We start from the raw sequence: 26,704 nt of genomic DNA, 5'->3' as shown, positions 1-26,704 counted from the left end.
CTTTTATTTTATATTTTAAATAACTTTGAAAGGAAATAAGGCAGAATAGTTTCAACAAATGTGGAAATGTTTTGTCATGACACACCTAGCAGAGTTTGGTTGCAGACTGATGCTCCACCCTTCCTGATGTGTGCACACATTCACACACAGATTTTGACATATGTCCAATAACTTGGGGAAAAATACACAACTCGTCCTAGACTGAACAGAGAAATCTGGATCCATGAGAGCTGGGTGGTGAATGCTCAGGTGCAGAGGTCGCTATTCATCTGCGGTGGTAGAATCACTCGACAATGAGGGAGGATCAGCAGTTGTCAAGTTTCGTACTCTGTCTGAGGTTGCCGGTGATGTATTTTTTTTCCCCTCACAGGAGTTGCTCAGAGCTGGACTGGACGTACACTGACTCTCCACAGAACAGCTATACAGCATAGTGGGAATTCTAGCCTTATCACACATTCAACGTTTTGTGATAGCGAGCTAACGGTAATGTGCTCCACCTTCCAGACCAGGATGAAGTTTGGTTGACATGGGTGCCCCACTGCATATGATTATTATGCGATGGCTTAAAATTTAAGTTAATTTAACTAGCTATATAACTATTACATTGAATAATGATAGCTTGGCTATCGGTGCTTACCAAGTATCGTCAGAAAGCCAGGTCATATCTACATGACATTAACGCCTTAGACCAGAGCTAATACACATAGCTAGATAAAGGTAACTAATACAACAATGTGTTTCAGTGTCTAAGAAATGGTGTAATGAAAATAGTCGTGGAATATTTAGCGGGGAATTTAGAAACTGGATTGCAAATACCTAACTACGGCAAGTGAAATAGGTCAGGTATTTTTTTGTGCATCCGCTTTCTGCACTGTCAACGCTTGGCTTGGTTGTTGGGCCGAGCTGCTGGGAACAATGATGTCGGAGCAGGAGGCTCTGAAGTGCTCCAGCGCAAGAAACCGTGGAGGAACGCAGCGGGTTGAAGGGAAACTGCGAGCGAGTGTAGAAAAGGGAGATTACTATGAGGCTCACCAGATGTACAGAACCTTGTTTTTTAGGTAAGAAATTTAAATTTTCGTTATGTTCTTGGGCCTTCATTTTTCTGATCTTAATGCTTAGCAACCTTGCTGCCTCCATTCTATTGCATGATTCGTCGATTCACGGTACTGCCCCACCCACTCGGGTCAGTCCTTATTTTTGAATGGACACTTTTATGCGTCAATCACTGGAATTATCCGCCTTGCTAGCTAGCCTAGTTAGCTCATCAATGTCGCAATAATATAAGCTAGCGCCAACCCATCTCCTTTACTAACGTAAGCTAGCTAGCTATCTACCCGCAATGCCCATGTTCGTTTAGTAAAGATACAGTTCACTAACCTGGCACACTTACAAACAGTACAGACTGTCAGCCCAAGCCCAGCAAAAAACCATGTCAAGTACTAGTTAGCTAACGCTAACTAACTTGCCATCTAGCTTGGTTTATAGTTAGCTGGTTAGTAAATGTAGATAAAATAAACTACTTAACGTTAGCCAGTCAACTTTGCTAAGCATGCACAATCAATTAAGCTATGGTGTTTGGTATTGCCCACGATTCATGACTTCCCGTCACCATCACGATGGTCTCATTCATTAACTTGCTGTTGGTTGAGCTCCCATGTTTGACAGTCATGACAGGTAGCCTAACTGCACATGAGAACTGTGTGGCCACAGCCTTTACGTTAACTAAGGGTGTTTTGACATAGACTACTATTTAAAGAAGTGAACTCTGGGGTAAAAAAGCGAAAGAACAACTTTCCCTTTGCGTTCACATTGCTATGTTTAGAAAGGTACCAAGATATTTTTCCAACATTCACTCACTACACTCTGGGTAAAAGTATAGGACAAGCCATTCCTTCAGACAGCTAGATATACCAACATACATTTTGGAAGCTAATAGATTGCATTTTGTTTAAACGTGAGACATAGTCATTGTAAGCAGAAGATAATATTAACATGTAAATATTATTGGCAGCAGATTAAATAATGCTGTAGGCTTAATTGAAAATTGTAAACCCAATGTCGGCAACTGACCTTTAAGAGCTAGAATGGATTTTGTAACTATGGTGTGATTCTCACCAAATACACTACATGATCAAAAGTCAAAGATGCTTGTCAAACATCTCATTCCAAAATCATTGGCATTAATATGGAGTTGGTCCCCCTTTCGCTGCTATAACAGCCTCCACTCTTCTGGGAAGGCTGTCAACTAGATATTGGAACATTGCTGCTGGGACTTGCATCCATTCAGCCACAAGTGCATTAGTGAGGTTGGGTACTGATGTTGGCGATTAGGCCTGGCTCGCAGTCTGTGTTCCAATTCATCCCAAAGGTGTTCGATGGGGTTGTGGTCAGGGCTCGTTTAGAATGTCATTGTATGCTGTAGCGTTAAGATTTCCCTCCACTGGAACTAAGGGGCCAGGCCCGAACCATGAAAAACAGCCCCAGACCATTTTTCCTCCTCCACTAAACTTTACAGTTGGCACTATGCATTTCGGCAGGTAGCGTTCTCCTTGCATCCGCCAAACCCAGATTAGTCTGTCGGACTGCCAGATGGTGAATCACTCCAGAGAACGCGTTTCCACTGCTCCAGAGTCCAATAGCAGCAAGCTTTACACCACTCCAGCCAACGCTTGGCATTGGTCATGGTGATCTTAGGCTTCCAAAGGCAGTTTTGAATTAAGTAGTGAGTGTTGCAACCGAGGACAAATTTTGTGGCCTATCACTTCGCGGCCGAGCCGTTGTTGCTCCTAGACATTTCCACTTCACATTAACAGCACTTAGTTGACCAGGGCAGCTCTAACACATTTGACGAACTGACTTGTTAGAAAGATGGGATCCCATTACGGTGCCACGTTGAAAGTCACTGAGCCCTTCAGTAAGGCCATTCTACAGCCAATGTTTGTCTATGGAGATTCCATGGCTGTGTGCTCGATTCTATACACATGTCAGCAACGGTGTGGCTGAAATAGCCGAATCCACTAATTTGAAGGGGGGTGTCCATATACTTTTGTGTATATATAGTGTACGTTGTTGTCTTCTCACACTTCAAAATTGAATAAACAGCTTAAGAAGATCTCTTAGCCTGTAGATAAACATAATTGCAAATAAATAATCTTAACATTGTGTCAGTACAAAACTCCACACACACACACACACACACACACACACACACACACACACACACACACACACACACACACACACACACACACTACAGTTTAAAAGTTTGGGGTCACTTAAAAATGTGCTTATTTTTTTAAGAAAAGCATATTTTTTTCATCCATTAAAATAACACCAAATTGATCATAAATACTGTCTACACTGTATTTCTGATCAATTTGATGTTATTTTATGGACAAAAAATGTATTTTTCTTTGAAAAACAAGGTCATTTCTACATGACCCCAAACTTTTGAACGGTAGTATATTTTTGTGTTCACATTGCCCTAAGGAAGGGAACCAGATGGAATTCAAGCGAACCAAACTCAGACCACCTCTCAAGATGGTCTCAGTTCGGTTCGCATCGGGGGCTCTTTTGAGGGGCCTGAGTTCCTTTTGGTTTGTTCACTTTTAACTTAACTTGCCTACATTTTTTGTGGAAATCACAACATTTGGCTGAAAGGGACCAAGTGTGAAAACACCCTGAGTGACAATTAACTGTTATTTACTGTTGTGTATTGAGAAATGTTGGCCCAGTGACTGAGTACTACTTTTCAGCCCTCAGTATTTCCTAGTGGGACCACCACACTACCATTCCTATTGCCACTTTCTTAACCTGGTTTGAATGCAGTTTGTCAGTGACATAACATTTGCCATCTCTGTTTGACACAGGTATATGTCACAGGCAAAGCATGCAGATGCCAGGGAGTTGATGTACAATGGCGCCCAGCTCTTCTTCAGTTACAACCAGGTATAAGAAAGCCTGGCACTGGGGCATTCATACATTAATGTAGTTTTTGTAGCGTCTCTTTTTGAGTCTAAGCGCTATAGCTAGCAATCATATTAATTCACAACTCAACAGTTGTATAAGAGTTCTGTGGCAAATTACTTCTTTTTTTTTTTGTCATCCGCAGCTCAACAGTGCTGCAGACCTGTCAATGTTGGTGCTGGAGTCTTTGGAGAAATCAGAGGCAACGGTAGAGGACGAAGACTTAGGTGAGCGAACATACATACTTCATCGTAATTAAACATTATGAACACAGTTGGTATCAGTGTACCGTTGTCTCTGTGTTAACCTCATCTGTGTTGCATTGCAGAGCACCTGGCTAAGCTGTTCAGTTTGATGGACCCTAACTCCCCAGAGAGAGTAGCATTTGTGTCCCGCGCACTCAAGTGGTCCACAGGCGGCTCGGGGAAGCTGGGCTCCCCCAAACTGCATCAGCTCCTGGCAGTCACCTTGTGGAAAGGTATTCAATGGGAAAACTCTGAACATTCTAAACGGCAAAGATATAATTTTCCCTCAACAAAGAGTTTGAATATGATTGAATTCTATCTGTTTAGAGCAAAACTACAGTGAGTCTCGCTACCACTTCTTGCACTCCTCTGATGGAGAGGGCTGCGCCCAGATGCTGGTGGAGTACTCGGCGCAGCGGGGCTTTCGCAGCGAGGTGGACATGTTTGTGGCGCAGGCCGTCCTACAGTAAGTCTCTGTCTCGCGCCACCTAGATCTGTTTTCAGTCTGTCATCAATAGCTGTTTGCTATGTTGTTTAATTGCTTTTTCAGCTCTGTCCCTCCCCTCCCCTCTCTTTCCCTCACTGCTCAGGTTCCTCTGTCTAAAGAACAAAAACAGTGCATCTGTGGTGTTCAGCACATATACTCAGAAACACCCCTCAATAGAGAAGGGCCCTCCCTTTGTTCAGCCCTTGCTCAACTTCATCTGGTTTCTCTTGCTGGCAGTGGATGGGTAAGGCCTTGTTTGTTCAACCACCCTTCGAATAGAACCCACATTGTTTTGCCAGGTTCCCATAAATGTGCCTCCCCTTGTATGTTCTCCTCTGCAGAGGGAAATTAACAGTGTTCACAGTGCTATGTGAACAGTATCAGCCTTCCCTGAAGAGGGACCCTATGTATAATGAGGTGAGTTTGACCATTTAGTGAGTGTCCCGCCGTGGTCACGTAGCATTATAACTCAGCATGGTGTCTAATAATAATTTTCCTGTTCCATTTGACTGCCTGCTGCGTCAGTATCTCGACAGGATAGGTCAGCTTTTCTTCGGGGTGCCACCCAAACAGTCCTCATCATATGGTGGATTGCTCGGTAAGTGCTTGTGACTCACTGCAGACTATTTCACCATTGAAAGCTGCGTTGGAGAAACTGTAGTTTTTTTTTTGTGTGTGTTTCAATTGAAGTGTGTTCTGTGTCTGTCAGGAAACCTGTTGAACAGCCTGATGGGTTCAGATGAGGAGGGAGAGGAAGCACAGGAGGATGGCAGCCCCATTGAGCTGGACTGAGAGCTCTGGGATGAGCAAGGCTACCCCCCCCCTCCCCTCCCAGGTGGTTGCAGAGGCGTGCTGGTCTCCCTACCTCCCAGTTCCCCAAGACATCCAACCAGAACCAGAAAAATAGCAGGCCAAACTATCCCTCTCAGCACTGCCTGGACTGCGCAAAAATGCAAATGCTTTCCGTTTGAGTTATATTAGGCTTTATTTTCATCGTTTTTGTTTCTTAGTTTTGGACAATTTTCTGTGTAGTTTTGGTATTTTCAAAGGAAAGCAGCTGCAATCCTTACTTCCTGGACTTCTTATTTTCTCTCATCCCCAGGGACAGAAAATATTCAGCAATGACTGCATATTAATTTGTCATAATTATAGCTCCTAAAATAACACCTCATCCTGGGATACAACAACAATGAAAAACACTTCTCTCTAGGGAGTAACGCTTTTTCTCCCCATTCACCATGCATCCATCGGAAGTGGAGGTAGTAATTTCTATTAAAGAGTTACTATAACCAACTTGTAATCCATGTAAATGTTCAATAATAGTCAGGAGTGTTTGGGGGTGTGGTGAGCTGCATGGTATAGTGTCATTGGGGAGAGACATACAGGTAACTGCCCAAAATATTGGAAACACTTGAGTAAATGAGGGATGAAAGTATATTGAAAGCAGGTGGATTAACGTCACATCTTGCTTAGAGTCGTGTGTAAAAATGCTGGGCAAGCCATCATTTTGGCTAACATGGCTATTCCCTTATAGGATGACCATGCCCCTATCCACAGGGCACGAGATCTCAACCCAAATGAAAAGTTATGTGAGATTCTGGAGCGGTGCCTGAGTGTTTTTCCATCAACAAAACACCAAATGATGGAAGAATGGTGTTACATCCATCCCAATAGATTTCTAGACACTAGAATCTATGCCAATGTGCATGGAAGCTGTTCTTGCTCGACGTCCTAATAAGATTTCCTTTATTCTGTCAGTTACCTGTCGGGCATCGTATACCTGGCTGCAAACTAAAGCCGGATTTGATCACTATTCATAATCTGTTACGTATGGGAGATTACATGTGTTTTAAATCGACAGGAGTGGATGGGTATGCTCAGATCATATACACGTGGCTGTGAGTGTGTTGATGAATGTATTTGGCATGTTCATGTAAATGCAAGTCAGTTCCGTTGAAGTCTTCTATTTTGGGCGTCTCTCCCCCCCCCAGGTACATTTTCAGTGAGTTGGTGACTGCTCCATTTTGTCGGTCCAGATGTTTGACTGCGATCAGACGGACAAAGAGAAGATTAAACAACTTGAAACAATCCCCGCCTACCGTAGTATTATATTGCCTATATCCAGAAGCTTAGTTATCTTTCCGGGTTGGGCTTAAATGCATACTCCAGTATCCAAAATGAATATTCATTTACATGGAGAGAGTGGTTGTTTAAATCAGTACTTTTACATTTTCTTCTGCTACTGTACATGTTTTAGGATTTTTTTTTTGAATTCATGTTTTACAGGTTCATATCTGTTTTGGAATTATAACCGCTGTAGAAATTCTCATGGGTGAATCTTCCAAAGCTACTCTACAGCCACCTCCAGATACTTTGTTATTCTAAAGGCCTTGATAATAGTCAAGATGTCCATTAGGGTGTTACAACTATAACATCTCTTAACTTAAGAAAATAAGTTATTCAATGCACCAAGTTTTCAATGCACCAATATGTAGCCTGGATAGGATAAAGGTCTGAATCAAATATTCCTCCTGCTTTGTGAGTCATATGGTAAGGCACAAAACGTTTAGGAAATGATACCTTTTAGACAGACCGGGGCTCTGGCGAGCTAGCCGGCATGTTGGAACATAACATTTTGTTTTTGATAGTTTCAGTTGAATGCAAATGGGGTGGTTTGCCTTTTAAAATGTTACACTAATTGAGTAAATAAACAACTGATGATAGCTTCTCTGTCCTCACTGTCTGTTTAAAGAGTGCTAGGCTTGAAAGAGTTGTTTGCATTTAGAGAAGCCAATCATTTGTTACAAATGCACAACACCGCCATGGTTAGGTTTTGCTTTTTTCAATCACATTCAGAAATTTTACAATGATATACAAAATGTTAGCACAGAATGGAGAAACTTAATTTCAGTACAGTACAAATCCATAAACAAGTATACAATCACTGAAATGCAGGGAATTTTATCAGCATTGCATGAATCTGTTCTTTTTTTATTTCTTTTTTAATCTTTCCAACAATGGCGTACCAAGGACCTCTGTTTCCACGGCTATCTAGCTCCAGTCCTTGAGGACTGATCTGTCTTGAGTTTTCATATCAATCTGTCAATGAATTAATCCATTGATTGGCTATGGAGTCTACACACCTAGTTTACGAGGTCCAAATGAAATACTGAAAGATGAAAATCAGAACATTTAAAGCCCTCCAAGATACTGGTTGACAGATCGTGGGCACTAAACAGAGAATGCAATTGCAAGGCGAGACAATCCCTCCAGTGCACATAGATATATGGAGGAAAAAGGGGATGCAGTCGATGTCCTCAGGTCCTGGACTGCAAGGTGAGGCGGTGGAGCACGTCTGAAAGGTGAACCATGTCTGGCTGCTGGGCCTGGTGCTTAATAAACTCTAATGTCCGCACCTGTCGAGAAATATGTTGTGTGTACAGAGATTATGATGGGACTTCTACTGTATCTCTCCAATGTTTTGTTGTTCCTATGGCTACAAGCGGCCTGTGTTTTACTCACGGAGGTGCGTGTGTTGCAGTAACCCTGCTTGTGGCTCAGATTCCACAGGTTGACAGCCAGCTGGTTGAGTTTGTTGTTGCGCAGGTCCCCGTGAGCTAGGAGGCAGCCAAACAGAGAGAAGGCCAGACTACCCTGTCTATGGATGCTCTACAACAGAGGGAAGGGATAAGAGAGAGTTAAACATGTTTATGGATATATACAAAAAAAACTATGTATGACTATTCTATTCTCAGGGCACTGGCATAGTGCGTCCTACCTCATCTCTACCCAAGGTCTTGAGGTGGTCCAGCACTTGTCCAATCAGAGTTTCACATAACTTGTTGATCTCTGCCAAAAACTTGGGATCTCCTCCATAAAGTGTTTCATTCGAGTCCACTGGAAAAGAGAAAGGAAGGATGTGTGTTAGCTGGCTTTGACTCAAATGATCCTTTAAGTTCACACTCTTCTATATTGCTAGCCTATTCTGAGAGACCAATATCATATGGCCCTCTGATAGTGGGTTCGATTCCCGGGACCACCCGTACTTAATTTTTTTTATGAATGCATGACTGTAAGCCGCATTGGATAATAGGTGTTAGCTAAAATTAGTATTAGCTAGTATTATATTACATGCCACATAAACCTGAAACATATGGGAGAAGAGGGTGTGTGTTTCTGGGTAGTACCTTTGGGGATAGAGTAGAGGTAGCTCTCCTGACTCATGGCAGCCAGTAGTGGCAGGGCGCTGATGTAGACATGGACCTTGGCGTCACTGTTGTCCTCCCAGGTGTAATCCTGCACCATGTTGAGCAGCCCACGCACAAGGAACAACACCCCTGCCTCTGGGTGGTCCTGGACACACACAGGAAGTACTTCCTTGACATCTCCTATTTCTTTGGTTATTTCAAGCATTATGGGAAAAGCAGGGAAGTTTCCTTACCGGCACAACTAGTAGTGCTGACAGGAAGTTGTTGATGAAGTCAAGCAGGAAGCCCTCAGAAGAGCGCAGTTTGCCCTCGATACTGATACTGCGTGGCACCTCTGGCAACACACTGACCGCTGCCTTCAGGAATGCATCCGCTAGGAGAGAGCGATAACAGTGAATGAGAATTCACTTCAGAACTGGTGAAAACCTCAGGACTCTGAGTGTGCTCTGTTCAGAATAGACAGACCCAGACTCACCCTGGGAAAGACACTGGTTGGCCAGGGCCACCTGCCCAGACAGCAGGTAGAGGTTGAGGCGGCTGAAGATGCTGGTGAGGGAGGGAATGGTGATGAAGCTGTATGCAGCACATGCCTGAGAGAGAGACCGAGGATTCAGTGACGCATTAGTGGCCATATTGAGGACACAGATGTTGGGGTTATAGACAGTGAGGTCGCATGACCCACCCTGACAAAAGCAGCAGTCTTGCGGGAGTGGCTCCCCCTCATCACACGCCTCGTCTCCATGGCCAGCTGGTTCACAGTCTGAGAGAAGAGGACAAAAGTTATGCGCGTGTGTATGTGCAGTATATATACGACCACGACAAAATGATTAAAAAAAAGGTTAAGCTAGATTCATATCAACTGTCAAAAGAAGGTGGGCTTTGTATTGCAACGCAAAGCAGAACCGCGTCGAGGTGTGGTCCCACATGCGCACACAGATAAGACGATGAAGGTAGGATATGGTGGGTCCTTTGGCGGATGTGCTGGACTCACGTGGATGAGCTGCACCAACACTGGCTCCAGGTTACAGAAGGTGGCCCGGGCCTCCACACAGAAACTCAGCTGCTGCTCAAAGTCACGGCCAAATGACACCTGGAGAGAGGGAGGGAGAGAAAGAGGGAGAGAAAGAGAGACATATGCTGAGTCACTAGCCGTCACCCTTTATAAATGCAGGAGGGGAAGGAGTGTCTGGAGACCCAGAGGATGGGCAGTCTGAGTTGAAGACACTCACCATGCGTATGAAGCCATTGATCAACAAGGCCAGAGATCTCTTCTCGTCCTCCAGCGTCAGAGCACTAAGGGACACAGAGAGAGTAGGGTAATTTAGAACACACACACACACGCACACACACACACACTTGGCTACTTACTTGACAGAGTCGTGCATGGTCTTGCAGACGTGGAGTAGAGCGTTGAGGATGACAGGATCTCTAGTGGGCTCCTGCTGGTGTCTGAGAAGACAGACAGGCAGACAGACATGAGGGATAGACACGGACACTTCACACGTATAGTGCGGAAGAGACATTTCGCTTGGGTGACATTAGCCACGTTAGCATGACAACAGCAAAAGGTGTCGGCTAAACCAGACGTACTTGATGAAGACGTCCATGATGGAGAGACACACCCCCACCCTGACGCTGTCCTTCTGGAACATGTCCATGAAGGGAAGGAAACGCTCCTGAGGAAGGGGAGGGGGGGGGGGGGGGGGGGTCACAGAGAAACTAGATAAATCTACCCGCTGATAAAACACAAGTGATTGTTTGAGACTGGAGAATGTCAACACCGAGTCTTACCATGGAGAAGAGGACAGAGAAGTCATGAAAGTAGGTGAGGATCTTCCGTATCACAGACTGAAGCTGAGGATAGGCATCCTCAAAGGCCCGGTCTGGGGTCATGTGCTTGATGATGTCAGAGAGCACAGTGTTGACCTCACGTTTCTGGGAATAAGAACAGAGAAAATGAGGATTATATACAAGCTGGAGTCATTTCGAGACCCTTGTGCTCAGAACTCTTTCAGTGGCAGCGCTGTAGTTCTCTTGGACACTCACAGTGAAGTGACGACAGGTGAACTCCACCCAGATCTCAGCACAGTTGATGTAATCCTGGAATAAGAGAAGGAAACATTTGCAACCCTTTGTCAATGTGAACCACCAGGCACGCCTTCATTGTCTAAGAGGGTTGTTATTTGCTCTGTACCTGTGGACTTCGCACTTTGGTGATGACCTTCCAGGCCTCATTGAGGATGGGCAGCCTTTCCGCCTCAGGAGGGTCAGCACAGGCCAGGCTGCGGCCCAGAGAGCCAAACAACAGGTGCTGAAGGAGGACAGAGAGAGGAAGTTGAAGAGTAAACAACACAGATACCAGATAAAAGCTATATTGGAGGCAGAGGGAGGGGCAACGATGCTATTTTTAGAGCACATGGTGAATGTGGATGTGTCTAACCTGAGGGAATCCTGCCTCATCACAGTCCTTGATCATGCCGATGAAGTCGGTGGCTCTCGTCGCGATAAACTCCGCCCTGAACGCCCACATCACCGAGTTCAGCAGCAGGGCACTATGGGGAAATCAACATTAGTTGAGACTCAATGCCTGGGTTTGGCTTCCTGTGGACATGGATAATATACTGTACATCTAGTTGATTTTTTATATGAAACTTCAAAACCAAACGACAGCCTCGGGTAAGGTTAAGGGGGGGGTGTATCTTTGTTAACAACAGCTGGTACGCAATCTCTAATGTTAAGGAAGTCTCAACTTCTTGCTCGCCTGAATTAGAATACCTCATGATGACCTGCAGACCATACTATTTAACAAAAGAGTTTTCATCTATACAGAACAAAAAATATAAACACAACATGTAAAGTGTTGGTCCCATGTTTCATGAGCTGAAATAAAAGATCACAGAAATGTTCCATATGCACAAAAAGCTTATTTCTCAAAAATGTTGCATCCCTGTTAATTTGATTGCATCCCTGTTAGTGAGCATTTCTCCTTTGCCAAGATATGCCACACCTGTCAGGTGGATGGATAATCAAGAAGTTGATTAAACAGCATGATCATTACACAGCTGCACCTTGTGCTGGGGAAAATTTAAGGCCACTCTAAAATGTGCAGTTAGTCACACAACGCAATGCCACAGATGTCTCAAGCATTTGGAATGATGACTGCATAAATGTCCACCAAAGCTGTTGCCTGAGAATTGAACGTTCATTTCTCTACCATAAGCTGCCTCCAATGTCATTTTAGAGAATTTGGCAGTACGTCCAGCTGGCCTCACAACCACAGACCACATGTAACCATGCCAGCCCAAGACCTCCACATCTGGCTTCTTCACCTGCGGGATCGTCTGAGACCAGCCACCCGGACAGCTGATGAAACTGAGGAGTATTTCTGTCTTGGCTGGTCCTGGCTCCCCAGTGGGTGGGCCTACGCCCTCCGAGGCCCACCCATGGCTGTGCCCCTGCCCAGTCATGTGAAATCCACAGATTTCCTTATATGAAATGTAAATCAGTAAAATCATTGAAATTGTTTCATGTTGCATTTATATATTTCTGTTCAGTATATATTTTTTGTAGCTGTCTATTTACCACCACAAACCGATGCTGGCACTAAGGCCACACTAATTGAGCTATATAGGGCCATAAGCAAAGAAAATGCACATTCAGAGGTGGCGCTCCTAGAGGCCGGTGATTTTAATACAGGTAAACTGAAATCCGTTTTAAATCATTGTTAAAGCATGTAACATGTGCAACTAGAGGCGACAAATGTCTATATCACATTTACTCCACACACAGAAACAAATACAAAGCTCTCCCTCGCACTCCCTTTGGCATATCTGACCATAATTCAATCCTAATGATTCCTCCTTACAAGCCAAAACTCAAACAGGAAGTATCAACGACGTGCTCACTAAGGATGTCGCCCGATGAAGAGGATGCTAAAGCTACATGACTATTTCGCTAGCCTACAGTCGTGGCCAAAAGTTTTGAGAATGACACAAATATTAATTTTCACAAAGTCTGCTGCCTCAGTCAGTTTGTATGATGGCAATTTGCACATACTCCAGAATGTTATGAAGACTGATCAGATAAATTGCAATTAATTGCAAAGTCCCTCCTTGCCATGCAAGTTAACTGAATCCCAAAAATACATTTCCACTGCATTTCAGCCCTGCCACTAAAGAACCAGCTGACATCATGTCAGTGATTCTCTCATTAACACAGGTGTGAGTGTTGACGAGGACAAGGCTGGAGATTACTGCTGATGAAGTCATGCTGATTGAGTTCGAATAACAGACTGGAAGCTTCAAAAGGAAGGTGGTGCTTGGAATCACTGTTCTTCCTCTGTCAAACATGGTTACCTGCAAGGAAACACATGCCGTCATCATTGCTTTGCACAAAAAGGGCTTCACAGGCAGGATATTGCTGCCATTTATTGAATCATCAAGAACTTCAAGGAGAGCGGTTCAATTGTTGTGAAGAAGGCTTCAGGGCGCCCAAGAAAGTCCAGCAAGCACCAGGACTGTTTCCTAAAGTTGATTCAGCTGTGGGATCGGATACCACCAGTACAGAGCTTGCTCGGGGATGGCAGCAGGCAGGTGTGAGTGCATCTGCACGCACAGTGAGGCGAAGATTTTTGGAGGATGGCCTGGTGTCAAGAAAGGCAGCAAAGAAGCCACTTCTCTCCAGGAAAAACATCAGGGACAGACTGATGTTCTGCAAAAGGTACAGGGTTTGGACTGCTGAGGACTGGGGTAAAGTCATTTTCTCTGTTGAATCCCCTTTCCGATTGTTTGGGGCATCCGGAAAAAAGCTTGTCTGGAGAAGACAAGGTGAGCGCTACCATCAGTCCTGTGTCATGCCAACAGTAAAGCATCCTGAGACCATTCATGTGTGGGGTTGCTTATCAGCCAAGGGAGTGGGCTCACTCACAATTTTGCCAAAGAACACAGCCATGAATAAAGAATGGTACCAACACATCCTCCGAGAGCAACTTCTACCAACCATCCAGGAACAGATTGGTGACGAACAAGGCCTTTTCCAGCATGATGGAGTACCTTGCCATAAGGCAAAAGTGATAACTAAGTGGCTCGGGGAACAAAACATTGATATTTTGGGTCCATGGCCAGGAACTCCCCAGACCTTAATCCCATTGAGAACTTGTGGTCAATCCTCAAGAGGCAGGAGGACAAATAAAAACCCACAAATTCTGACAAACTCCAAGCATTGATTATGCAAGAATGGGCTGCCATCAGTCAGGATGTGGCCCAGAAGTTAATTGACAGAATGCCAGGGCAGATTGCAGAGGTCTTGAAAAAAAAGGGTCAACACTACAAATATTGACTCTTTGCATCAACTTCATGTAATTGTCAATAAAAGCCTTTGACACTTATGAAATGCTTGTAATTATACTTCAGTATTCCATAGTAACATCTGACAAAAATATCTAAAGACTGAAGCAGCAAACATTGTGGAAATTAATATTTGTGTCATTCTCAAAACTTTTGGCCACGAATGTAGACTGTAAGATGTATTGGGATTCATCTGATAACATTGAGGAGTTTACCACATCAGTCACCGGCTTCATTAATAAGTGCATCGACGTCGTCCCCATAAATTACCACAGACAAAGGGAAAGCCGTCCGCGAGCTGCCCAGTGACACAAGCCTACCAGACAAGCTAAATGTGGCTATGCACACTTTGAGGCAAGCAACACTGAACCATGCATGAGAGCTCCAGCTGTTCCACCATCATCCAAGACACCCTGGACCCACTCTAGTTCCCATACCGGCCCAACAGATCCACAGATGACACAATCTCTATTGCACTCCACACCGCCCTCTCCCACTCGGACAAGAGGAACACCTATTTGAGAATGCTGTTCATTGAGTATAGCTCAGCGTTCAACACCATAGTACCTTCCAAGCTCATCACTGAGCTCAGGACCCTGGGACCGAACGCCTCCCTCTGCAACTGGATCCTGGACTTCCTGATGGGCCTCCCCAGGTGGTAAAAGTAGGTAACAACACATCTGCAATGCTGACCCTCAACGCAGGGGCCCCTCAGGGGTGCATTCTTAATCCCCACCTGTACTCCCTGTTCACCCACAACTACCTGGCCACGTACGACTCCAACACAATCATTACATTTTCTGACAACACGACGGTGGTTGGCCTGATCACCGACGATGAGACAGCCTATAGGGAGGTCAGAGACCTGGCAGTGTGGTGCCAGGACAACAACCTTTCTCTCAATGTCAGCAGGAGAAATGAGATGGTCGTGGACTACAGGAAACAGTGGGCCAAGAACGCCCTCATCCACAGGAATATAGTGGAGCGGGTCGTTAGCTTCAAGTTCCGCTGTGTCCACATCACTAAGGAATTATCATGGTCCACACACACACACACCTACACAGCGTCACCATTGAGAGCATCTTGACTGGCTGCATCACCGCTTGGTATGGTAACTGTTCCTATACACCAGGCGGTGTCAGATGATGGCCCTAAAAATTGTCAAAGCCGCCCAAGTCATAGACTCTACTCTATTCTACAGCACGACAAGTGGTACTGACGCACCAAGTCTGGAACCGACTGGATCCTGAACAGCTTCTACCCCGAAGCCATAAGACTGCTAGATAGTTAGTTAAATAGTTCACCAAATATCTACCTGGACTATCTGCATTGACCCTTTTTGCACCAACTCGTTTGACTCATCACGTACACTGCTGCTACGGCTTATTATCTATCCTGTTGCCAAGTCACTTTATCCCTACCTACATATCTACCTCAACCTCGTAACCCTGCACATCGACTCAGTGCTGGTACCTCGTGTAAATAGCCAAGTTATAGTGACTCACTGTGTATTTATTCCTAGAGTTATAATTTTTTACAATTATTTCTCTAAGTAAGCTTTTCACTGTTTGTCTGCACCTGTCGTTTACGAAGTGTGTGACAAATAACATTTGATCTGTATTACAGGAACGTGTGCCACCACACGGCAACCCAGTGCATCTGGCTTCTAAAGAAATCCCTCTGGTGTAGAGGAGTACTCACTTATTCCCAAGTTTTTTGCATCTCTCCATCATCTCTGTTAGCAGGGCCTGCAATGGAACAATGAATGTCAAATAAACTCAGCAAAAAAAAATGAAACGTCCCTTTCTCAGGACCCTGTCTTTCAAAGGTCATTCGTAAAAATCCAAATAACTTCACAGATCTTCATTGTAAAGGGCACTGTTTCCCATGCTTGTTCAGTGAACCATAAACAATTAATGAACATGCACCTGTAGAACAGTCGTTAAGACACTAACAGCTTACAGACGGTAGGCAATTAAGGTCACAGTTATGAAAACTTAGGACACTAAAAAGAGGCCTTTCTACTGACTCTGAAAAACACCAACAAAAAAAAGATGCCCAGGGTCCCTGCTCATCTGCGTGAACGTGCCTTAGGCATGCTGCAAGGAGGCATGAGGACTGCAGATGTGGCCAGGGCAATAAATTGCAATGTCCATACTGTGAGACGCCTAAGACAGCGCTACAGGGAGACAGGACGGACAGTTGATCGTCCTCGCAGTGGCAGACCACGTGTAACAACACCTTCACAGGATCGGTATATCCAAACATCACACCTGCGGGAAACAACAACTGCCTGAGTTACACCAGGAACGCACAACCCCTCCATCAGTGCTCACTGTCCACAATAGGCTGAGAGAGGCTGGACTGAGGGCTTGTAGGCCTGTTGTAAGGCAGATCCTCACCAGACATCACCGGCAACAACGTCGCCTATGGGCACAAACCCACCGTCGCTGGACCAGACAGGTCTGGCAAAAAATCCTCTTCACTGACGAGTCGCGGTTTTGTCTTACCAGAGGTGATGGTCGGATTCGCGTTTATCGTTAAAGGAATGAGCGTTACACTGAGGCCTGTACTCTGGAGCGGGATCGATTTGGATGTGGAGGGTCATTCATGGTCTGGGGCGGTCTGTCACAGCAACATCGGACTGAGCTTGTTGTCATTGCAGGCAATCGTAACGCTGTGCATTACAGGGAAGACATCCTCCTCCCTCATGTGGTACCCTTCATGCAGGCTCATCCTAACATGACCCTCCAGCATAACAATGCCACCAGCCATACTGCTCGTTCTGTGCGGGATTTCCTGCAAGACAGGAATGTCAGTGTTCTGCCATGGCCAGCGAAGAGCCCGGATCTCAATCCCATTTAGCACGTCTGGGACCTGTTGGATCAGAGGGTGAGGGCTAGGGCCATTCCCCCCAGAAATGTCTGGGAACTTGCAGGTGCCTTGGTGGAAGAGTGGGGTAACATCTCACGGAAAGAACTGGAAAATCTGGTGCAGTCCATGAGGAGGAGATGCAATGCAGTACTTAATGCAGCTGGTGGCCACACCAGATACTGACTGTTACTTTTGACCCCCCCTTTGTTCAGGGACACTTTATTCCATATGTCTGTGGAACTTGTTCAGTTTATGTCTCAGTTGTTGAATCTTGTTATGCTCATACAAATATTTACACATTAAGTTTGCAGAAAATAAACGCAGTTGACAGTGAGAGGACGTTTCCCCCGAGTTTACATGCCACCGACTGTTATGGGGATGTCCCCAATACAATAACTACATAACTGTTATCGGTGGATACTGTCGGACCACTGTGGATGTGTTACGCTGTGTGGCAATGTACCTCTGGTGCTCTGTAGGAGACACACTGCAGGATCCAGTGGATGGCGGGGGAGTAGAGGGTCAGGTAGACGGGGATCTCCACCCTCTGCAGGACCAGCTGGTTCTGGACACTGTCGCCGTGGATCTGACGGAACGTCCCCAGCAGGTCAAAGAAGTTCTTGTTCAGGCTGTCCTTCAGGTGAGGAGCCACCTCCATCCCAATCTGGCCCGGAGAGAGATGGATGCAGAGAGAGAGAAAGTAGGAAGAAAATAGGGAGATTAGAGAGGGAGAAGAGAGAATTTATCCAATTCTCATGACTGAGCCAAAATGTAATACAGGGGGAAAAAAGCAAGAGGGGCGGTTGAAATCTCTGTAAATGAGGGCAACCAATGAGAGAGAGTTGAGAGAAAATATGTTCTGGAAGCCAGTCTCACCCGACAGAGGTAGGCCCGGGCATACACGGCCACCAGGGGGTCCCCTATCCCCCGGATCATAGCTGTGAGGCGAGGCACCGTCTCCTGGATCCCACTGAGAACACAGAGAGATGAAGTGAAACCAGTGAGCGGACGGGCAGACGGATGAGAGAGTGGTGCTAGAGCGAGGTGGGGGAAACATGGGAGGGATACTAACCACTTGGTCAAGAAACGGTTACACTTCAGGAGCGCTACCTCGACATATCTGCATGTGGAGTCAAGGATTCAACTCAAACCACTGTGTAAGCATGTGATCAGAGACATAGGTAGATACAGAGCTCCAAAAGGTATTGGGACAGTGACACACTGTTTGTTAGTTTGGCTCTGTACTCCAGCACTTTGGATTTGAAATGATGCTAACAGACGCACACATATCATACCCCCCAAAAATTGTTATTGTAATGGTGAGAGGTTAACATGTCTTGGGGGGTATGATATTTGTGCGTCTGTAACTTTCTCACTCATCATTATTCATGATGAATTCAGGACCATCCGTAATCATTGTGGAACTATCCGTAATCATTGTGGACTATCCGTAATCATTGTAGCATCCACATGAATATAGAAGTGTTTCGAAATATATTATATTCTTATTTACAGTAAAAGTGACTCAAAAATGGCACAATACATGATTTACCATTAATTTATGTAGGGTACAAAATAATCTGAAACGGAACCAAAAACAAACAGCAAACGCATCCAACAAGTTTGTAGTCACAAGCTTGATGCAGTCATTGCATGTTAGGAATATGGGACCAAATTCTAAACTTTTGACTACTTTAATACACTTAAGTGAATTTGTATCAAAACTTTTTGTCCCCTAAAATGTGTGTGTGTGTGTAGCAAAATAGTTTGCTACACACACACACACACACACACACACATTTTAGGGTGTTTTTAATTTTTTAATTTTTTAAACGGTTCACACGCTATGGATGAAAAATACCCTCAAAATTAAAGCTGACAGTCTTTACTTTAAACTCATAGTCATTGTGTTATTTCAAATCCAATGTGCTAAAGTACAGAGACAAAAAAACAACACAAAATGTGCCACTGTCCCAATACTTCTGGAGCTCACTGTATATGGTAACTGTACGTATGCATGAACAACTCAGTGTGCTACTGGAAAGTTGATGTGTATAATAAAGGATACAGTCGTGGGATGAGCTCTCTGATGGAGGCAATTTTGAAGAACCAGTTGAGGCAGGTCTCCTTGGCCGTGTCATTCACTTCATCAGCTGTAAAGGAGTCTGGAGAAGGATCTGAATAAATAATAACTTTTTAAAAAATTTAAAAAAGGAAGGACCATGGAGAGCACTTGGTGTGACACACCGACGCGACACACAGGACATACCTGGTAGGGGGCGAGGGTCAGAACACATGGACCAGATCCTCTCATACACCAGACGTCCTAAGAGAGAGAGAGACATTTTGGTCACCTAAAATAACGTGACCCCTTCCCGACAACAAATCAAAACCCACTACAGCATCCAATGTGAAAAATGTGACTATGTTACTATAGAATGACCTGCTATTAATTGAAGTGACAGGCCAGTCCTCAGTACTTACCAAAGGTGTCCAGAATGTCTGTGATGAGGACAAACTTGCTTGGGTAGAACTGAATCACAGCTGTGTCTGACAGCAGCTTGGAGCACTAAGACACACACATACAATTACATAAGACAGACATAACGTTGTAAATATATTACATTGTAATAGATTTGCTACAAGTATTGCAGTTCTGACCTGGATGACGATCTTGAGGGCCTTGACCTTCTGGTCGGAGGCCCAGGCCTCTTTTAGAGACTGGTTGAGCTCCTCGATACGGTTCACATAGTCCTGCTGGGACAGATTCAGCAGCTCCCGCTGAGACCCCTGACGGCAGACGCACAACATTAGAGACGGAAACACTAACATTCTTGGCAACAAAACTCAACAGAGAATGTACTTACCTCTTCCAGGTCATCCAGCTCCTCTAGGCGAGTTCGCACCTTCTCCGATACAGCAGAGGAGGCAAGACTGGGAGCCTTGCCTGGAGAATGACAGAAGTGCCACAACAGTGCACGTGTGCATGTTTTTTGTTGTTGTCTCGACTCAATCGAGCAAGCTTTCAGAATAGGGGATCTGGTATATCAAAGACTATAAATGTTGGAGTAGACTTACCTTTCTCTGAGCCCATGAAGAGATTCTGTCAAAAAAAACAAGAGAGAGAAGTCAGTCTTCGTCCCATTACCGAGGATGGGAAAGGGGAAATGTTTCTCTTTGAGGGATCTTAAAGCATAATCATTGCTCACAATGGAGAGCTTCTCCGTGGTAGTGAACCTGGCAAGGATTTCTCCCCGTTTGGATGACCACGGTTCAAAGTCCACTCCAACCTCATCCTCCTTCTCCCTCCTCTTTCCTCTACCCAAGTCCTGAACAGAGCACAGAAAAAAATAGTTGAGTGAAAGAGAGCGAGAGAGAGAGAGAGAGAGAGAGAGAGAGAGAGAGAGAGAGAGAGAGGAGGAAATTGTGCATGTTGCTTTATTTTTAACATCCTTTTAAGAGACAACGCATCCATAAAGAGACACAATACAAATATCAGACCCCCCCCCCCATCACCGTTGTCCCACTATCAAACCTCCCATCTATCCCTCAGTGAGTATTTCATTCTATCCACACCCCTAGTGAATCACTCACCCCAGTGGAGCTGCTCTGTGAGAGAGTTGGAGGGGACTCGCTGGCAGAGGCTGCAGCAAACATGGACAGGGGGTCTGTTCCATCCAGCATGGAGCTCAGGGGATCTGGTGCCACAGAGCTGGAAGAGGAGGAGGAGGAGGAGGTGCTGCCTTTACGCGCTCCCCTCCGCGACTTGGAGTCTGTCACCTGTGTGGTATGTATGGATGGGTGGAGGTGTACAAGTTGTTTACTACTGGGCCACACACACACAGAGAGAGAGAGAGAGAGAGAGAGGGCTATGCTCAAGTGGTTAGAAACATGTTCTATGGTCGGATGACTTACTCTTGCATTAATGATGATGATGCAAAGAAATTAAGCCTACATACAATAAGTATCCATTTCTTTGCCACATATGGTGTGCATCAACAACATACAGTGCCCTACTCACAGTGATGGACTTGAGGGGATGGTAGTCGCTAAACTCCACTGGGGCAACCTCCAGGCCACAGCTCTGCAGTTCAGACTCATACCTGCGTGCACGAGAGTGCCTGTCGCGGAAAACATATGTTACAGCTTGATTTACTCAGAAGTCTCTGGAATAAACCTGCATTAATACAAACATAGCGCAATATTAGCGAAATATGAGGATCCTGCACGTAGAACTGTGTTCTTTTTCAGATTGTACTTTGATGCTGAATGTTATGCTCGCTGACATCGAGATAGAAAAAAATTTTAAAAGTTGACAGCTCGTGACTTATGACAGCAAGATCAGACAGACCACGCGCATTTTCATTTGTTTTTTTATGCATCTAGCTATCTTTTTTTGATGTCAATTTCATACTCTTAAAGATTTAAAGGACACCAAAAACAGATTTAGGATCGGAAAAGATGCATCTTACCACTGCACAGCAGCCATTTTTCTCCAGTCATATGACGTCTACGCTTCCTGGTTGTAGTACCAATTTGGAGACGACACAGTTTTCTCCTCTAATAAGAGATTTGTCCAGATTTTATTTAAAGTACTCATTAAACATAAACATTTAAAAAAGGATGGGTGGCTTAGCGTAAATTGAATAGATCAACAGATCATTACGGAACGGTTTTATTGACATTTTGAAGAGTACGAAAAAACACAATTTCCCAAGATTGCGTGCGCAACGTCAGGATTTTTTTTTATACATGCAAGCAAGCTAGCATGGGCTGCAGTGCATCGGTGCACGATTTATAATGTTTTCCTAAATATCTTTGAGTGTAGCTAACGTCTCACAGTTATGAGTTGAATTGCAATTTATGTAACCTAGCTGGTTCTGTCATTTCAGAAGATACGTTAAGGTGAGTGGAATATTTAGATGATTGACATATCAATGGTGTCAGTAATTAGCAAGCTAGCTATAGCTAGCCGTCATAATTGGCAATATTTTGTAATCGACATATATCTCCGATTGCAATCTCGTGTAGGGGTCTGCCTGTGAAAAAGTCTGCTATCAAGATTGCAAGGCAGGTGGAGTAGTTATAGCTGGCGAACGTTGCTCGCACCTCGCACACTATTGTTTGTTCAGTGTGGTAGCCAGCGGCAACAGCAGCAGAGATTGACAGAACCCTGTAAAATACAGACCTAAATAGTAGTTAGGCCTATGTTATTTGTACACCTGCAGACATTCCAAATATTTTGACAGCGTTGGTGTGATCATATAAATATAATGCTTTAGGATGTGATAGCTACTTACTGTCCATTTGTGACTGGATTAACATTCTATGTTGTGGATTGTTCTCTTTACGTGTGAATGTCCGTGCTGTCAACACAAGCGCACATCTCTAAACTGAGGACTGAAAACGTTCCATTGGGAGTAAAGAGACACATAGCAGTGGCAGTGTTGCCCAGAGATAGAAAGATCACAAATGAACAGAAACAACACACATTTGGAGTCTGTGCAGTTTGCCAATTGCCAGGCCTGTGCTGCAGACACAGAGGCTAAACCAGTCTCGAGGACAGACGGCAAAGCTTATTATCTGGGCAGAGCAGAGGAGACTATTTCCAAGCTGAGAAGATTTGGGGGTTGCCATAGAGACCGCTTACTCGGCCTTATTTTTTTATATATATTTTTTACCCCCCCAGATGAAGGGCTTAATTGTTCTGTTTTAAAATACATTTTAAAGGGGTTAATCTGAGATTGAGAAAAAAAAGATTTCTGATGGTGCTGTTCAGGTTTAGAGCTTGATCTCATGTTTAAAAAATATTTATATGGGTTTGTTCCAATATGTCACTCTGTACTCTACCTTTGGCTCCCGAGTGGCGCAGCGGTCTAAGACACTGCATCTCAGTGCTAGAAGCATCACTACAAACCCTGGTTGGATTCCAGGCTGTATCACAACTGGCTGTGATTGGGAGTCCCATAGGGCGGCACGCAATTGGCCCAGCGTCGTCCGGGGTTAGGGCCTGGCCAGGGTAGGCCATCACTGTAAATAAGAATTTGTTCTTAACTGACTTGCCTAGTTAAATTAAAAATGTAATAAAAGCAAGTGTAGTAGGTAGCCGAGGTAGTCAACAGCCGGTTGATTTGGCTGGAAATCGTCCCTACTCTTTTCCAGTTCCACACAGCCTTTCTATGACTTTGATGGCATGCTGCCATATGCCGATCAATGATCTCATTAATACTGGTTGACCTCGTGTTCACCTGTTGGCATTATGACATTTCTTTCATTCCATCTGCGCCGCTTGTAAAGAGAAATCACACGTACTCCCTCTGCATAATGACAACAGAGGGGCAGTGTTGAAGGCCAAGCGGCTGGCCACAGTGACGGTCCCAGCACTAATAATTGATTATCAGGCCAAACACATTTACGTGTTTAACGGATGCCCCTCTTCACTTTTCTCAACTTTTTTTTTTGTGGTTGAAAAGTTGTACTGAGAAATTGCACGATTTATAGGAAAATGAATGTCCTCAAGCTTCCATTAAAGAGAGACACAACATTCCCTTTTGGATTATGGCTGAACTTTATACACTGCTCAAAAAAACACCAAAATAGGGAACACCAAAATAACACATCCTAGATCTGAATTAATTAAATACTTTTATTAAATACTTTTTTTTTTACATAGTTGAATGTGCTGACAACAAAATCACACTTATCAATGGAAATCAAATTTATCAACCCATGGAGGTCTGGATTTGGAGTCACACTCAATATTAAAGTGGAAAACCCCACTACAGGCTGATCCAACTTTGATGTAATGTCCTTAAAACAAGTCAAAATGAGGCTCAGTAGTGTGTGTGGCCTACACGTGCCTGTATGACCTCCCTACAATGCCTGGGCATGCTCCTGATGAGGTGGTGGATGGTCTCCTGAGGGATCTCCTCCCAGACCTGGACTAAAGCATCCGCCAACTCCTGGACAGTCTGTGGTGCAACGTGGCGTTGGTGGATGGAGCGAGACATGATGTCCCAGATATGCTCAATTGGATTCAGGTCTGGGGAACGGGCGGGCCAGTCCATAGCATCAATGCCTTCCTCTTGCAGGAACTGCTGACACACTCCAGCCACATGAGGTCTAGCATTGTCTTGCATTAGGAGGAAACCAGGGCCAACCGCACCAGCATATGGTCTCACAAGGGGTCTGAGGATCTCATCTCGGTACCTAATGGCAGTCAGGCTACCTCTGGCGAGCACATGGAGGGCTGTGCGGTCCCCCAAAGAAATGCCACCCCACACCATGACTGACCCACCGCCAAACCGGTCATGCTGGAGGATGTTGCAGGCAGCAGAATGTTCTCCACGGCGTCTCCAGACTGTCACATCTGTCACATGTGCTCAGTGTGAACCTGCTTTCATCTGTGAAGAGCACAGGGAGCCAGTGGCGAATTTGCCAATCTTGGTGTTCTCTGGCAAATGCCAAACATCCTGCACGGTGTTGGGCTGTAAGCACAACCCCCACCTGTGGACGTCGGGCCCTCATACCACCCTCATGGAGTCTGTTTCTGACAGTTTGAGCAGACACATGCACATTTGTGGCCTGCTGGAGGTCATTTTGCAGGGCTCTGGCAGTGCTCCTCCTGCTCCTCCTTGCACAAAGGCGGAGGTAGCGGTCCTGCTGCTGGGTTGTTGCCCTCCTACGGCTCCTCCACGTCTCCTGATGTACTGGCCTGTCTCCTGGTAGTGCCTCCATGCTCTGAACACTACGCTGACAGACACAGCAAACCTTCTTGCCACAGCTCGCATTGATGTGCCATCCTGGATGAGCTGCACTACCTGAGCCACTTGTGTGGGTTGTAGACTCCGTCTCATGCTACCACTAGAGTGAAAGCACCGCCAGCACTCAAAATTGACCAAAACATCAGCCAGGAAGCATAGGAACTGAAAAGTGGTCTGTAGTCACCACCTGCAGAACCACTCCTTTATTGGGGGTGTCTTGCTAATTGCCTATAATTTATATCTGTTGTCTATTCCATTTGCACAACAGCATGTGGAATTTATTGTCAATCAGTGTTGCTTCCTAAGTGGACAGTTTGATTTCACAGAAGTGTGATTGACTTGGAGTTACATTATGTTGTTTGTGTTCCCTTTATTTTTTTGAGCAGTTTATTTTAGTCTCTCCTAAAATATCATGATTAGGTTGCTAGGCGTTGAACTAAGGTTGCTATAGAGCAGGGATGGGCAACTGGTGGCCACCCCTTTAAAAAAAATGTATGCTGAACTGTCTGGGTCTCAACTAGCTGTTGAGAGTTACAATAGTAGAATATATAAAGTGCAATTTTGAAATGTGGTTGTGCATCAGCAGCAACATCTCTTATGTCAGTCACTGACAGTCACTCAATTAGCCCATGTAAGCTAAAACAATTTTGATTGGTCAATTAGTTGAGCCAGCTGTCTAAACTTGTAGTAATCATGGTTGAATTACTGACCGGGGAGCCCCCATTGATTTTTCTTAGTCACTCTCACTTCGATATCATTAAAAACTGTAAACATTTCTCTCAACCCTATTCTCATCGATGGTGCTGTAGTGGAGCAGGTTGAGAGCTACAAGTTCCTTGGCGTCCACATCACTAACATGGTCGAACCACACCAAGACAGTCGTGAAGACTGTACGACAAAACCCCCTCAGGAGACTGAAAAGATTTGGTATGGGTCCACAGATCCTCAAAAGGTTTTACAGCTGCACCCTGGAGAGCATCCAGACAGTTTGCATCACTGCCTAGTATGGCAATTGCTCGGCATACGACCACAAGGCACTACAGAGGGTAGCGCGTACGGCCCAGTACATCACTGGGGCCAAGCTTCCTGCCATCCAGGACCTCTACACTAGGCGGTGTCAGAGGAAGGCCCTAAAATTGTCAACGACTCCAGCCACCCTAGTCATAGACTGTTCTCTCTGCTACCGCACGGCAAGCGGTACCGGAGCGCCAAGTCTAGGTTCAAGAGGCTTCGAAACAGCTTCTTCCCCCAAAGCTATAAGACTCCTGAACATCTAATTAAATGGCTACGCAAACTATTTGCATTGCCCCCCCCCCCCCCCCCCCCTTCTACGTTACTGCTACTCTGTTATCATCTCTGCATAGTCACTTTAACAACTCTACCTACTCTGTACCGGTACCCCCTGTATATACAGTTACAAAGTATTTGATCCCCTGCTGATTTTGTACGTTTGCCCACTGACAACAAAATGATTAGTCTATCATTTTAATGGTAGGTTTATTTGAACAGTGAGAGACAGAATAACAACAACAAAAATCCAGAAAAGCGCATGTCAAAAATGTTATAAATTGATAATGATGGAAATAAGTATTTGACCCCTCTGCAAAACATGACTTAGTACTTGGTGGCAAAACCCTTGTTGGCAATCACAGAGGTCAGACGTTTCTTGTAGTTGGCCACCACGTTTGCACATATCTCAGGAGGGATTTTGTCCCACTCCTCTTTGCAGATCTTCTCCAAGTCATTAAGGTTTCGAGGCTGACGTTTGGCAACTCCACAGATTTTCTATGGGATTAAGGTCTGGAGACTGGCTAGG

The 26,704-nt window shown here is 44.9% G+C and overlaps 3 protein-coding genes across 5 annotated transcripts in view; 2 read left to right on the top strand and 1 right to left on the bottom strand.

The window, feature by feature from the left end:
• Positions 1 to 108: 108 nt before the first annotated feature.
• On the top strand, positions 109 to 7,421 carry get4 (guided entry of tail-anchored proteins factor 4). The gene is made up of 9 exons (XM_020460927.2): positions 109 to 1,058; positions 3,870 to 3,948; positions 4,112 to 4,193; positions 4,295 to 4,444; positions 4,539 to 4,677; positions 4,802 to 4,942; positions 5,040 to 5,115; positions 5,224 to 5,296; positions 5,408 to 7,421. The coding sequence occupies exons 1-9, from the start codon at positions 916 to 918 to the stop codon at positions 5,488 to 5,490; spliced, it is 966 nt and encodes a 321-aa protein (XP_020316516.1). The 5' UTR covers positions 109 to 915; the 3' UTR covers positions 5,491 to 7,421.
• A 103-nt stretch (positions 7,422 to 7,524) lies between these two features.
• Positions 7,525 to 21,707, bottom strand: vps35l (VPS35 endosomal protein sorting factor like). 3 transcript variants are annotated; one of them, XM_020460923.2, is made up of 29 exons: positions 21,598 to 21,707; positions 21,147 to 21,246; positions 20,720 to 20,905; positions 20,335 to 20,454; positions 20,204 to 20,228; positions 19,993 to 20,072; positions 19,787 to 19,915; positions 19,610 to 19,694; positions 19,395 to 19,451; positions 19,194 to 19,317; positions 18,198 to 18,245; positions 18,002 to 18,095; positions 17,589 to 17,789; positions 15,953 to 15,999; positions 11,347 to 11,458; positions 11,101 to 11,217; positions 10,953 to 11,006; positions 10,698 to 10,841; positions 10,497 to 10,582; positions 10,275 to 10,355; positions 10,136 to 10,199; positions 9,898 to 9,996; positions 9,589 to 9,666; positions 9,382 to 9,496; positions 9,140 to 9,279; positions 8,886 to 9,051; positions 8,477 to 8,595; positions 8,221 to 8,367; positions 7,525 to 8,114 (listed from the first exon to the last, which is right to left on the bottom strand). In XM_020460923.2, the coding sequence occupies exons 1-29, from the start codon at positions 21,612 to 21,614 to the stop codon at positions 8,016 to 8,018; spliced, it is 2,934 nt and encodes a 977-aa protein (XP_020316512.1). In that variant the 5' UTR covers positions 21,615 to 21,707; the 3' UTR covers positions 7,525 to 8,015. The 3 variants fall into 3 exon arrangements, with proteins under 3 accessions (XP_020316512.1, XP_020316514.1, XP_020316513.1); XM_020460925.2 differs by having other exon boundaries at positions 19,194 to 19,290; XM_020460924.2 differs by having other exon boundaries at positions 7,543 to 8,114; positions 19,194 to 19,302.
• Positions 21,637 to 26,704, top strand: part of LOC109870419 (palmitoyltransferase ZDHHC16B) — a 15,835-nt gene continuing 10,767 nt past the window's right edge. The window contains exon 1 of the mRNA XM_020460926.2: positions 21,637 to 22,030. The gene's annotated coding sequence lies outside the window, so the exon portion shown is untranslated. The remainder of the gene's footprint in view (positions 22,031 to 26,704) is intronic.

Source organism: Oncorhynchus kisutch, linkage group LG25 (genome assembly GCF_002021735.2).
Source record: "Oncorhynchus kisutch isolate 150728-3 linkage group LG25, Okis_V2, whole genome shotgun sequence".
Lineage (NCBI taxonomy): Eukaryota > Metazoa > Chordata > Actinopteri > Salmoniformes > Salmonidae > Oncorhynchus > Oncorhynchus kisutch.
Note: the sequence above shows the minus strand (reverse complement) of the source record. Positions and strands in the feature narration are given on the sequence as shown.

Coding starts and splice junctions, on each gene's coding strand:
- get4 (XM_020460927.2), top strand. CDS start 916: ATGATGTCGGAGCAGGAGGCTCTGAAGTGCTCCAGCGCAAGAAACCGT. Junction 4,678..4,801: donor GTGGCGCAGGCCGTCCTACA/GTAAGTCTCTGT, acceptor CTCACTGCTCAG/GTTCCTCTGTCTAAAGAACA. Junction 4,943..5,039: donor CTCTTGCTGGCAGTGGATGG/GTAAGGCCTTGT, acceptor TCTCCTCTGCAG/AGGGAAATTAACAGTGTTCA.
- vps35l (XM_020460923.2), bottom strand. Junction 20,455..20,719: donor CACAGAGCAGCTCCACTGGG/GTGAGTGATTCA, acceptor TGCTCTGTTCAG/GACTTGGGTAGAGGAAAGAG. Junction 20,073..20,203: donor CTTCATGGGCTCAGAGAAAG/GTAAGTCTACTC, acceptor GTCATTCTCCAG/GCAAGGCTCCCAGTCTTGCC.